Below are 15,069 nucleotides of genomic sequence, written 5' to 3'. Positions count from 1 at the left end.
TATCAAATGAATTCATATTATCCAGCACACTGTGCCCACTCATCTTGAGAAGATTTTAAAAGGCTTAAAGGTCAAATTTGTAACTTTTTTTTTGACCGTATTCATTACAGGTCTGATTTTTAAAAGTTAAAACAATGCTACTTGGGTGTTTTTCAACTGATGCCAGTTGAACATTGAGACCAGGTTTATCTCTTGTCTTTCCAAAGCATGATCAAATTAGAAATTAGAGTAAAAGTAAATTTTTGGTGTTGGAACCCATTGGTCAAAGAAAAAATAACAAATTAGGGTCTGCCTACACGTCTCATATTTACCTGTTATCATTTTCACTTTATTTCAGAGGCCGTGTGATGTCTTGTTGTCAGTAAACTCCTTTAACAGTGGACCAGTGGACCTTTGCAATAGCTGTTTTGAAACTGCATCACATGTGGTACCAATTTATGTACCCAAAAGTCATGAAAAAGACAACTTTCCCACTTTTTTCATACTTGTTTTAACATTTTAACACCTGAAAATTCTGTTTAAGCTTAGGAGAAAATATCTTTTCTACACTGAGTAATATTTAGGGGAATTTATTTGTGCAGATTACTCACAGTTAATAGTCTGTTCAGATAAAAATAAATTCATTCCACAAGATTTGGCAGGCTGAAATGTTACGTTGGTGGCCAAGACCAGTGTGAAATGTGTTATTTTGTGGATGGCTTGTCGTCATCGCAGTTCATTCACACACTGAACTATAAATTTGGCTCGTTAAACAACAACGCATGCATATTAGGTTTAAGTTCAAGTTGTAGTTTGGCAACGTTTTGGTGTGTGCGCGCGCGAGCTTGCTTCCACGTTCACTTACTTCATAGCGGCTGTAGCATACAGAGGAAGTGAGCGATAGGAGTATGGTCCTCTCTTTTCTTCCTTTGTCTAGCCTTCCCCTGCTGTAACCCATCCATACATTATTAAGTAGTAAAGAACATTGTTCCACAGCGTTAATTTTTCAGCAGGCCAGGGGTGGACTGCAGATACATCCCATCCTTAAGCCATGGGTTACTCAGGTTGCTGATGCATACTGTCTCGTATAGAGTTCTGTGTATATCAACAGTGTGTGTTCATTATTTCCCCTGACTGCACTCATCATACAGCTCAAGTGGTGAGCGTTTTTTTGTCTTCCCTCTTAATGTTTTAGAGTGACCTAATTCTTTACCTGATATAAAGAAGTCTTCACTGACGTATAAATCAACATGAAGTCTTGCTGTACAGTACTTCAGTTTGGAGCATGCAAGGTCATTTAAGATGTTTCATGCAGCCATATGATACTGACGCATGAGATGCTTTTCAGCTTTATTGTGTCCCATAATACAGCAATTGATTTGGCTCCATAAACATCATAGCTTAATATGCTCAGTGTACTGTGCCCCGCACACCACCACTAAGGAGATTTTTCTTTCTAGATCTATTGGGAAATTAAACCAGCTTGTTCCTAAGTAAGCACATACAGGCACACCAATACACATACATACATATTTTTTTTTTTTGTAGAAACAGGAAATTACACAATGGTGACATGCAATAGAGTGGCATTTATTGGCGCACAACCAATCACATTTTCCTTTCATTTCTTGTACATAACCTGTTTTTTTACATTTATGTAGCTCTGTTTCTTAGCGTTACCTGCTTAGTCTAGATTTGCAAGCCATTATTGACACTTGTGAAGGATTGCTGCAGGTTAAGTGATAAAAGTAAGCATACAAGCTGACGGCTTAGCCTGTCGTTGCTAAAGGTTAAGTCATAGATTTATGAATGCCACCTCTCTTTGCTGAGACCGTTTAAAGAAGTAGACATTTTTGATATTTTAGTTGCTGTGATTTATTGCTATCCCTTCCCCATATCGGGTGGCATGAGAACTGAAAAAAGAACAGTGAGTGATGCTAGTTTTCACACTTTTTAAATATTCATGTGCTTAAAAAAAAGAGCTCTTTGGCTTTTCACAGCAATGTATTGTGTTATTGTTTTTAATATCCCACACCAGTGTTTTCCTGCCTTTGCAGATTGTCAGCCATTTGAAACAAAGTGAGAGGTACTTGCAGAACATCATAATGTTGCAGTTTGCTGAAGTCAAAGAGCTGTTTTTTCTCCATTCACTGAGGAAGCGAAGATATCTCACAGAAAACACGTGGAAGGGAAAATTGATATAAATTAGAATTAATGTGCTGTCTTGTAGCGTCTTACATAGCGCCTTCTTACCACTATGTATGTAAATGGAAATGACATAAACATAATAACATCATCAGTGCTGGATGTAAATAGCATGCGGACATCTACAAAGAAGAATATTTAAACCTACAATAAAAAAAAGGGGGAAAAAAAGAATCGCTTCTGATTGGAACCGGGCGTCTTCTCTTGCCCACTGAGAGTCTGTCTCCTGGACAGTGCAGGGGTCTTTTGCAGTGCTGGAGGGCTTCCAGTTGAACTAAAATCGTGAGCGGAGAGCAGACCAGCAAGAGTAGAGATTATTGGCTGGCAGGGTGGTCTCCTGGGAAATGCAGTTCTACAGGCAAAGAGGAGGAGGTGTCACTGAACCATGAATGAAACAAAAAGGGAGCCAACAATAAAATAGTGAAGCTTTGTGCTAAAGCAAGATGTGTCTTTATGTAGTATGGATATGCTATGGATGTATGTGCATATGAGTAGAACAGTGAGCTGCTCACTGGCTTCGTATCGTGAATTTGTGTACAGTATGTGTAACTGTGTGGACACAGGCTAGTGGAAACCAGCAGCTGGACTGGATTTGAGTGTCTCTCAGGGATGAGCAAAATATCAGTCAGCACAACCACACACGCCTGCCAAATCTTCCTTTCGTTCTCTCTGTGTGTCTTTCACGCGCGCACAGACACACACAGACACACACACACTCAAAATATACAGTTTCGTACTGACATACATTCACTGGCACAATCTGGATCATTTCCCTTCCAGAGCGCACACGGACACACACACACACACACACACACACACACACACTGAGCAAGAGGGCCAGAGCAGTGTGCTAAATAAAATTAGACAGTAGAACAGATTTTCACACCCAGCGGGACCATTAGCAGCTCAGTTAGACCACCAGCAAACTTCCATCCTCATCAGCATCACAAACACATTTTGACACCTGCCATGAAAGAATGGCATGCACACACGGTGGGACACACACACACTCACAAAAACACACACACCTACACATGCACACATCATTTAGAAACAAACAAATCACATGTGGACAGATACATACGAACGCTTAGACACCTCCAAACTCACATTCGTTCCACATTATAAATCAACGTGTAGCAGTAGGTTTATGAAAATGGACTGTAAAAGCTATAAGCAAGCACCTGTGCGTGAGTGCATGAGTTTGTCTCTATGTGTGGGGCCCCCAGGCTGCAGCTGAAATATGTATGCTGTGTCCGGCAGCGTTGAGCCCCTGAGGATTGAGCTAGGAGGGAGGTTGCTACTCATGGCTGCCACTGCAGCACCACAGCCTTCTGGGAGCTGGAAAGTACTTCGTTATCTGTGGAAATTCACTGCTCCGTTTTGCACTGGCCACAAAAAATCTGAAAAAAAAGAAATGTCATCTGTAAAGCCGCTGAGCTGTATTGACACGGACTTGCATCTATTCAAATGATGTGCTTTCACGAACCTTAATAAGAGGATATTTTTCCTTGAAAATGGTCACAGGTACCTGCTTTACCTTTATTTCAGTGTGTATTTCACCGTCATTTGAAATAATAATAATAATAATGATCCAGAAAGAACTCTGCCTATGGAGGTCATGGACACATTATGCTGAAGGCAAGTGCGTCAATGATCTGAAAAAAAGAAATCACATTGCCGGAAAGCAACAGTGAACTGATAAAGTTTAAAAGCTGCAGACTTGTGCGGAAAGAATATGTTTGTGTCACAATTACAATCTATTTTCATACATATTACGCATTATGTATAAGTAAAGTATAAGTATTTTAAATTATGTTTTATATGTGTGACATTAGCACCTACAGACTGCTCTTTAAAAAATTAGATGTTACACGTGCAGCATCAAATTCACAAAATCTTGTTTTCTGATGTAATCAGATGGTCTTATTAATTCACTTACTTCTTATTTATGTCCATTTAAATCATGTCCTGTATTTCACATTGCTCCACAAAGCACCTTTATTTTATGTGCTTCATAAATAAACCGACTTAAAATGGTGTTTTGACCTTTTTAAGCTAGCCAAAGGTATTTGGAGTGAAATAGGAGAAATATTCCTGACTATAGGTCTTGTTGTTTTTAAAATTTAATAATATGAGTTCTCCTAAATTATGAATTCTCACCCCAGGGCAGGCATTTGTACCTGGCACCATTTTCATTAATGAGAGAGCTGATTTAATTGACTGTGCTGCAGACTCGGTTTTGAGTCTGCATTTGACACACTACCCTTCACCTTTGCATGCACACACAATTATATATATATATACACACACACACACACAGAAACATGCAGTGCTTTGAGCTGGCATGGCCCCAGGGAGCATCTCCTGGCATGGACTTTGCTGTATGCAAACGAGGGGGTCTCTAACACCCAGTAATCCTTTGTATTTTACAGGAAGCATGCAGCCGAATAGTGGAAACTTAAGTTGGGTCTAGTCTGTCTGCGAGTTCATTTGTAGCACTGTTCACACTAATTGGAAGTGTATAAGAGCTTACTGGTGGCATGAGACAGACCATCCAATGTGTTTCCTAAGCGTTTTTATCTGCGCTAATAGCTGTGTACAGTATGAACTGTAATGGCAAGATCTCAAGTGGGTGGTATGTCATTAAAATCTCGATACTTCAGTTCTCATCTTTGTCTCACAAAGTGATAGCAACATGCTGCACATTTATACCTCCTGTAGTTGTGTGAAAATCATTTCCTCTGAGAAAAAGCATTGATTATTTTTTTAAAAAGCATCATTAAATCCTGTTACATGTAAGTGTTTACAGTATTAAAGTGTCAGGAAATTGTTGCTATAGTTACTCCATGTTGCTAAAGTGCTGTCAGCATAAAGAATGTATAACCAGCCATGTGCACAGGAAGCACAGATTCCCATATGGGTTAATTGTGCATCAATCTGTTGGTAATGCTACGGGTCACCGGTAGGGGAGGACTGCTTTCCTGCTTTCTACTCAAAAAGATATGAGCCGTGTATTGCTTATTACATGATTCCCCTCGTGATCCCACTTTTGTTGTTAATTATTATGCAGAAAGCACAATTAAAACACGTTTCATATTCATATGAGAAAGATATGCATTTTTAAGACAGGACTGTTTTTATTATAGATGGCAGCATTTGTGTGTTTTATTGAGAAATACAATTGACCTTTATTTGCTCTCCACATTTAAGCCTGGAGACCCACCAAAACACCGGTTCAGATAAAACTCAGAGTTCTTATTAACATAAAACTTTTGGTTTTTTTTGTTGATTTTTTTTTTTACATGGGGTCATGTTGTATGCAATGTTTTGATTACTGATTGTTAACAAGAAAATATTAATTACTTGCAGGCCTAAGTTATTATACTCCTAGAGTGCTTTCTTTTATACTGGCACTGCATGTGCTGATTTTACTGTTAGATAACACCGATGAGCTCTTATGGACGTCCTAATGAGAGGAGCTACTGGAGATATCATCAGTGATCAGTGTTTTCTTTGGCCTCACACTGCCCTGTGCTTGAATGGATATGTGTTTCTGCGTGATACAGTGCTTGCTTTTCATTTGCATGTGCCCCCCACCCCCCTTCTTCCCCCTTTTTCATGGCATTGCTTCCTCTTGTCTCGTTCCGCACTCCACTGCTTCCTCTCACCTCATGCTCTTTTTATCTCTCCCTCGAAGATAAAAGCAAAGCGTGCATCGCAAGGGAACGATTAGTCTCGGCCATCTCCAATAACTATTGTATGTCTCAATCACCCTCATTCTCAAACTATCTCCTCCAGTGCCAGGCATAGCAGTAACCCACACTGGAGAGGCCCTGGCACTCCAACTCTAAAGGCAGCTTAGAGTCTATTTTACATTTTATCTCTCTTTTTTTTTTTTTTGCATCTGCTAAGCCCTCTGTCTGCCATCCTCATCGCTTATAGATCATTCACTCATTTTTTGTCTTATATCACTTAACCTAAGTGTTCATTTTTCTTTTTGTTCATTGTGTATTCTGTCTTTACACTGACAAAGACTTCACAGTGTGACTTTCTGTTAGCTGTGTCTATGGTTTGACTCTACTTTTTATGCCCCTGCTGTATGGTGGCTTTCTTCGTGTTTGACTAGATTAAGGGATCAGATTTTAACAGAACGGAAAGGGCTCACTTCTGAAAATGCTCAGTGGTGATGTGAGTCGAATTTAGCAGATAAATGCTGTGTGTTGGCTTGCTGAGTCTCCTATGTCTTCTTATATGTGTTATAAATATTTATGCATGTCAGCCTGGTCTATAGTCTAGCACAATACTCAGGTTATCAAGTGAGAAGTCAAACCAAAAGCTGTTGATAAATATGCATCAAGAATTTATGAATATTCATTATTGAATCACTGAAGTGTGTTTTTGCACTTTTGAACTTCCAACAACTACCATTCATTCCCTTATCATTTTTCTTGATGTTCTTTGTTATGTAACTTTGTATCTGCCCGAGTCTATCACCTTGGATCTTGACGACCGAGGTATTTCAGAAAGTTCTTCAACATAATTTAACATAGTAATTAAACCTGCTTTATATTTCTCTGGAATGACATGATTAGTCATCTGGCTCTTTCATAACTTGTCTGGAGAATACACGTGGCTGCACATTCACGAGCTCCTCAGCTAAAATACAGTAAAATAAATAAGACTCTAAATAAATTTGACTCTCTGATATTTTTAGGATATGCAAACCTATTGGGACACTGTGTGAAGTGCTTAAGAAAAAGTGGAACGTAATCATTAATTAAGTTGCAAATTAATTAAATGTTGTGTCAGGTAGTTTAAAGACAACAGTATCAGATGTTTCAAACGTGTGAAATGGTTTCTCATTTTGAATTTTGATGTGATCTACGTGTTTAAAAAAAAATTAAGAACCTTGAAAAACAAAGAAAAACCTTGAAGGTCTGGAAATCTATTTATGATGAGTAAAATAAGCAGGGTTTTTTTGTGAAGGACAATAAATTGCTAATCCAGATTCTACATGTATCACAGCAGCTTTGGTCTGTAGTCTGGATTCCAGGCTATGCTGCACTGCCTGAAGTCTTGATCTTGTGGACAGAAGTTTGTTTTTAGCAGCGCTGTTCATCTGTGTTGCATTTTACTGTAAGGGCTCCTGTAAGGGTTCCACTCAACTTTTATCTGTGAATATAGCAAAAAAAAAAAAAGCTAGATGCAAATGCAAACTATATTATGTTCCTCCATGATCAGGTACTGTACCTCATACAATACATTTAGTGTGAAGAAGAATCTTTAGTAGTTAATCTAAGTCTGTGATTTAAAGCGAAATGCCTGTAAATCATCTTTAGGCTTCCACTGTTTAACTTTCATCCCCTATTTTTCTCACCATTCCTTCACTCTTATCAGTCTACCTCCAGTGGATTTGTTGAGCCAGAATAGAGGAACAAAATATCAGCACTATAGATCATTTTGACAGTTTAATTTCAATGCCTGATTATCAGTCAATTTGATAATTATATTATCCAACCATCCAATTAATGTGTTCTATATTTACAATGATCATCAAGTAAGCGGTCCATTTTTGCATCATTTATTAAGGGTGAGATATTAGAGCCACGAGAGACCTTGACAGTTTTGCTGTGCAGCTTCTTGATTGAGATATAAAAATCACTGTGTGTCTATTGCGACGTTCACTATGGGCACCACCCTACAGAGAGCTTCTCGCCGGTCTTCCTCAATCCATTCCGTCACACTCAACAGAGCGTGTTCAGGAAACACAGAAGGAGCGAAAAACAGAGCGATACAGAGTGGAGGCGAACAAATGATGAAAGGATTTCATGCCTCCTCCTTGGCTTTACTCCTCTCCTGTCTGCTCTGTCTAGCTCGGAGGAAGGTACTGCACTGTGCCAATGAGCTACTGACACACAAGTGCACAGAGCAGGAGATGCAGGATCAATCCTTCATGACTTGATGCTTTTGCTTCCTCTTCGCGGTTAGTCAGACTTCTCTGAGACATTAAGAGCAAGTCAAAATCACCCACAGCAGACAACAGTGCATCGTATCAGATTAGGTAGCTCCGAATGGGACACATTCACAGAGGGTTTTCCATCTGGAGTGTGTTTAGACGCCAGTGATAAATAAATGCAACACAGTTTACTTTGTCTTAAATAAGATCCCAGCATCTGACCATAGACAATCTGTAACAGTCAGAGAGATGTAAGCATCAGTTACATTTGGCTCCCTGTTTAAGTGTATTTGAAAAGTTTCCGAGGACTCTGTGCTTGCTTCTTGTCTATGCTTACATTATCAAAGTTAATGTGATTCCTTCTATCTTTTCTAAAGAACTCGGTTTTCCTGACATTCTTTTGTCTCTGTATTTGTGTGTGTGTGTGACATTTAAGAGTTTGCATTGTTCACTGTTTGTTTTCCATTAACTGGTTTTAGGAGAAAAATGTCTCATTAGGAAATTGAAAGACTTTAATTCCAAACATTTGTCTTTACAGATGACGTGCCTCCCTACTTCAAGACAGAGCCAGTGCGTAGCCAGCTCCATCTGGAACGTAACAGGCTGGTGCTGACCTGCATGGCGGAGGGAAGCTGGCCACTAGAGTTTAAATGGATCCACAATAGCACAGAATTAACACGCTTTTCACTGGAGTACAGGTGAGCACAGGCTGATGAACTGTAACTAACTAGTCATGTATATATTTGGCGAAATTAGGATTAGTATTTACTTTTTGCCATTAGCTACAGGCCTACTGAAAGAGATTAACTGTGAAAGTCCCATTCAATCAGGAGCAGAGATTAGTCATTGACCCCTGGTAGCCACTGGTTGCTAATTCACGCTAGCGTGAAATTGATTGGAAAGAGGTGCACGGTGTTGCACTGAAAACCTCCTTTGAGGTTTGAGTTTGAGTACACACCAAGAGGAAGTGAAACTGTGAAAAATTGTGACACAACCTGGATGCTGGTGCTGGTTGCAGCAGTCAGGCACAACTTTTCAAAAGGTTGTAACTTTTACTGTGAAAGCAAACAATGTCCACTTCCAGTTTGCAGTGAACTTTTCACAGTTTCACTAAAGCTCAGAGTATAAATGGCAAGTGTTTGCAGACAAGTTGGCATCTTCCATGAAAACTACAGGTGAGTACAGGAAGGTTTTTGGTGCAGCACCCTCTTTACAAACTCGTTTCACCTCTGACAGCCAGCTCCAACTGGCTGGTAAATACAAAGGTTGTCGATCGTCCTCTAGGTCAGTGTGACTGAGACCTTAGTCTTTAACGTACATGACACATGTGATATTTTGATTTGAATCTATCTATCAATCTATCGTTTTCTGGTTATCCGAAGTCAGTTCACAGTGTCAGCACGTTAAGCAGGTTATTCCAGATGTCCTTCTCCCCAGACAGACTTTGTAGTTCCTCCTGTGTGTTCCCAGGATAGATCAGATCTCTCCATTGTGGTCTGGGTCTACCCTGTGTTCTCCTGCCAGTCGGGCATACCCACAGGACACACAGGAGTAGCAGCTCTACTCCAAGATCTGGATTTCAACCACTAGTTCTTCAGTTGTTACCCATTTTTCATGAGCATAGGTGAGGGTCGGGATGTAGATGGACTGGTAAATCAAAAGCTGCACCTTTCATCTCTGCTCTCTCCTCACCACGACAGTCCGGTACAATGCCTGCATTATCGCTGACGCCGCACTAATCTCCCAGTCAAGCTCACGCTCCGTCTTCCCACCACTCGTGAATAAAATCCCTCAAGCGAGATCCCTCAAGCAAGATACTTGAACTCTCTTGCTTGAGGGATGGTTTGAATTTGACCTAAAAAGAATCCTTCAAAGGGACCTAGTCTTGTAGCCACAGGTAGCTTTACTTATATTTTTTGATGAATTATTCTGATGCTACAGAGAAGAAGCATGGGCTATGTAAGAACATCTTCTGCACCCTATTCCAGTTAGATAGGTGTTTAATGCTTGTTTGATGAAAATATTTTTTAAAATCAAACTTATTTAAATTTAAATTGAATCAGTGTAATATTATGGCTCTAAAAGCAAATCTTTATTTCATTTCCAACACTGCAGTAGTAATTCTCAAATTCAGTAGGGCAGTGTAGTACTATGCATGTGCATTTTTAATTAATCCTGGTCATAATCCATCAAACATTAGTGCATTATAAATAAAGAAATGGCTTATTTTTGCTTCTTTTCTTTTATTGCCTCTATCTCTCCCCTTCTCCCTCGTGCCTCCGTGACCTCCATCACTCTCTGTCTCTCTCTCTGGAGAGGCTGCAAACAAGCGAAAGACGTGAATAAGGGTTAGCGCAGGAGATAAACCGTCTTTAATGGTAACTGGAAGATCCCAATCACGAGGCAAACATTGCTCTTATCTCAGAGAGCAGTGTGCCTTCACTGAGCGTTTCCGTGCGCATGTACATGTATGTGTGCAGACAGCAGTATAAATGAAGCGCCGGACGATTGATAGAAAGCTTGCTGACGCGCAGCAGATCTTAGCTGAACTGTTGTGTTCACATGTGAAAAAGAGAACGAATGTGAAAACAACAGTGGCTGAACATAGAAGCAACATCAGGGTTGTTGATGGAAACGCTTTCTTGGTATAATCTCTGGAGACAGATAAGACCAGAGTGAGAACAGCAGAGCAGGAAGGGCAGAAGTGAAACACACAGCTGCTGGAGGAATTGATGAGAATGGACTGTACCTGAGAATACCACTGCTGTTTGAAGCTTTGGGCCACTTTGACTGTGTTATTGGGAGAGTGATTGAGTGACGCTATGGGTGATTAAACAAGTACTCAGGCACAAGGCTGGACAAGGTTATGTCTATGTGAGTGTGTATATCATATAAAAGGACTGTTAAAGCCATGCAATTATCCCATTCAGGATTGTTTGGCTTTACAAACAGATATAAACCAGAAGCTAATCAAAAATACCCTCAAATTGCTGTCATGCGCTTAGACCATCTGTGCTTTACCAACGTCCTGCTAGTAATAAAATAAAGTACACTGCGAAAAAGAACGTGAAGCTTGCATAGGCTAAATGCAACATGCAAACAACAAAAGGACCTTTATAAAGATCTAGTCCATATGCGTAACTGAGTACTTAAAAAATCTAAATACCATTTTTACTGAAGACCGTGTGCCCTGCTATATACTTCCAAGAGTTTGTGGATGTTACTTTTAAGTACGTATGCCTGTTTCTTGAGGTTTTGTGTCCATTGTATAATTTCCTCATTTATATCAGCAGCTCTCTTAATGCAAAACCGTAGCGCTCGTGCTGTTTATATGTCGGTATGCACTCCTCCTTATTCCTCAAGTCGGCCTTTCTTTCCGCCAGCAGAGTATTTCAGCAGAACACTCCCCCATATTAATGAGGTTATGGTAGAGGTCCCCAGTGCTGGGCGCTGCTTTAAATATTGACACCATGTGACTTGACCTTGTGTCCTCTGGCAACCAATCAATGCTGCAAACTCTGCGTGAGCATTATAATTCAACATGTAGGTGTGTGCGTGGAAGAGTTAAGCAAGTGGCTGACTTTTAGAGAGACCAGGATCAGCACTGACAAATGCCACATGACGGAAACTTCATCTATACAATATCCAATTGCCATACACAGATATTCGCACATTCTTGCTCGCGTGCTGCTTTCTTTGTTCCTAAAAAAATCATTTAATAGCCTTATCACCAGATTACAATTGAACTTAGGAAGGATGAAGATTATATCCAATACAATTAAGAATTTTTGATCCTATTAGGCAGATAAGTCTCCCGCACACAATGCTTCAGCAAATCAATAGATCTATAAATACACAGAATAGCACCACAGCTTCCTGTCACGTGACCAAAACCTCAGGGGTGATTACCTGGCACTCCACCAGTCTTTTTGCTGCCAATTAACCTAGAAACTTAATTAAGAGAGTTAATTATTAATCAACCCTCAAGAGGCATTTTTGTTTGTCAATTGGTTCTTGGGTGGGTTGGTGGAGTGTGGCCTCTGCTTCTGAGAATAGTAAACTTTTGCTTCTTACTGTAGTTAGATTGAAAGACAAAAGTAAATAAATAAGTCTTAAAGGGTTTTACAAAGGCAGAAGGGAACATAGTAGTTGTTTGTTTCAGTTATAATAATTTGAAAACAGCATTCCAGAGAGGATATGTTTTTTCTGAAAGATCAGGCAAATGGTTAAAAACTTTAAGAATGACATTTCAAATTACAACTGCATCAGTAAATGAGCAGAGAAATCTGTGAATCCAAAGGACAAGGCAGAAAACTAAGAGTAAATGACTGTAATCTTCAACCACAGTTCTCCAGGAGAAACCTCTGTACGGGCACAAAGGGGGTTTGGATATGTCTAATCAAGACTCCCTCACCACAAAATATGAAACAAATAAATACATAAAAAATGGTGCAAAAGACATCGCAGTCGCAGCATGACGAGTTCGTGTTGATTGACTTTTCATCTCTATGATCTTCTGCATAATAGGTGCTTTGCTCTTCAAATCTGGCATTTCACAATCAGGAAAGAAAAGAATAAATAGAAAATGAGATTAGCGTTTGACAGCTAGCTTGATAGAATGTCACTTCACTCTCTGCAGTAATGATTCATCTTTGTAAAATGTGGGTGCGCCTTCAGAAATGGGACGGTAATATTGTATATCCGTGTTTTTAGTAAATCAAGAATGTGCCAGAAGCTAGATGTAGACAGATATGTGCAGATTTTTAAACACTGCATTTACGTATTTCCTAAAAACTCAACCCTCACCCAGACGCCCCTCTTCACACTTCACACTGCGCTCTCCTCCATCCCCTTTGTTCGTCTTGTCTTACTTTAATCCATGCATAGATGAAATACCACTAAGCATCCACATTTTTTCTCTTTTAAGCAGATATCATTTCATGGTAGCTCTGAACAAATTAAAACAAGTTCAGTACAATGTTTTTCAATGTCTGGGGGAAAAGAGATGACAAGCATGCCAACTGGATGAAGATGAAGGAAAAGCTGGTGGTAAAAAACTGCCTTTTCTTCACACACCAACAAATATTTAGAGGAAGCCAGAAACATCATTGTGCCTAAGATTAGTTATTGAGTTATTGAATAAATTATATCCAAACTTAAGACCAGATAAAGCGTGTCAGTTTACTGTCCTGTTGGGAATGTGCCATCTGTTTCCAGCTACAGTGACCACCACCCAATGAGAGGTTCATACGACAGCTGCCCTAAATTAACAGCGGTGGTAATTATGAAAATTGTTTTTATTTGTTTCTGTAATGAGTACATATATAACAGACACAAGAGTAGGATCCAAGTCATGGTTTGTGTGTGCTCTGCCTTTTCACTGTCATTAAACAGCAATTTATTGCAGGAAATGTGAAAAAACCCCGTTGAAAATCAGACAAATGGAAGATTCCTTTTATTCCGGTCTCCATGTGCCAAAACAAATGTGTATGCATGTAGAACAGGAGGTGGGTCAAAGTGTGCATGTGGAAAATGAAATTGCATGAGGAATAAAGCACAGCAGCAAATAATAAGATCTTGAGATTCAAATTTGCCCATTCGCTCACTGTCATTTTCATTTCCCATTTCCCCAGTGTGTTGTTTTCTTTGACACATCCCACATATCCATGTCTTGCTCCTTCTGCTGTCGCTCTTTCCAATTGTCACACACAATTGTTCTAGCGAGTCACATCAGATCTAAATAAATAGTTTTTATTTAGCGGGTCCGTGGCACTCTCTACTTAATCTGTATGCGTTTCTTTTATATGCTTGGATTTCTGTGCTTTAAGGCCCTGTGAATAAAAGACATCAAATAAAAGCAAAACAACAAAACAGAAAATCCAAAGCTACTTCACTGGATTAAATGAAAGTATCCTTGAAATGTAATAATAACAACAATAAGAAGAAGAATTAGTATGCAGACTTGACCAGCATGAGACATAACTGAATTTTTCAATATACAGGTCAAATAAATCCACATGTATTTATTAAGCTGATTGGTTGAACGCATTGTTATCCTTGTTTATTTTCTAATGGTTGGCTAACCTTTATCCGTGCTAAGGAGAAAGAGTTGGAGTACCTTAGGTCAGTACTTGAATCCCATCATGTTAGGGATGGGCACGCCTTGAATACAGTCAGCCAGGCAGCATCTCTCTCTGGATGACCTTAATGGATTTCTGGCTATAACTAGAAATGTCCATTTTCTATCTCTCTGGCATTCTCAGCCACAGCCCCTAGATACAATAGATTTTACCTTTCTCTCTCCTCCCTTGCACGCACTCACTTCTTGTTTTCTATGGCTGAGCAGAGTGAGTGAGTCACAAGTGCAAGTGAGACAACAGGAGAAGAAGAAGAAGAAGACACTGTTTTATTTTGCACATGTACAGCATTTGTTCATGCGTGTGTGTCACTGTGCTGCTGGCTGGTATGGCTGCTTCTCTACTGTAGAAGCATGCCATACTGTACTGTATGGATGTGCAAGGACATCAGGTTATACGAAAAATTACACTGAATCTCCAAATTAAACAGGAAGTACCTTCACTTTATTATGTTTATATAGTTTACAAAGTATTTTTCCTATTGTAGTCTTTTAAGTTCTGATATAAATAGTTCTTAATTCAAGAATGTTCCAGTATCCATTACCAATTTCATCCTTTGTACAAGTATGCAGGCTTTTGTTTGTCGTATATTTGCAACATAATATGTTCTGGCCTTCGGGACTATTTCACAGCTTTGATGAATGCATAGAAAGGGAAACTGGCTTTTTCAGACATTATGGGGCGGAAATTGTAAGATAAAATGATCTTAAAATAGTATTAGTTTGAGTATACTGTCTCCTTTAGACACTTATCTCTCTGTGTTATCCTAAAGAACAGAAGAAGCTATCC

At 39.4% G+C, this 15,069-nt stretch overlaps 1 protein-coding gene across 5 annotated transcripts in view; it reads left to right on the top strand.

Moving 5' to 3' along the window:
* sdk2b (sidekick cell adhesion molecule 2b) overlaps positions 1-15,069 on the top strand; it is a 266,359-nt gene that overhangs the window by 175,339 nt on the left and 75,951 nt on the right. For all 5 annotated transcript variants that reach the window (XM_063482694.1, XM_063482695.1, XM_063482692.1 and 2 more), the window contains one exon: positions 8,682-8,841. In XM_063482694.1, the coding sequence (XP_063338764.1) occupies positions 8,682-8,841 (160 nt within the window). The remainder of the gene's footprint in view (positions 1-8,681; positions 8,842-15,069) is intronic.

The sequence above is a fragment of the Pelmatolapia mariae genome, linkage group LG8 (genome assembly GCF_036321145.2).
Source record: "Pelmatolapia mariae isolate MD_Pm_ZW linkage group LG8, Pm_UMD_F_2, whole genome shotgun sequence".
Taxonomy (NCBI): domain Eukaryota; kingdom Metazoa; phylum Chordata; class Actinopteri; order Cichliformes; family Cichlidae; genus Pelmatolapia; species Pelmatolapia mariae.
The sequence above is the reverse complement of the archived record's forward strand: the minus strand, read 5'-3'. Positions and strand labels throughout refer to the sequence as shown.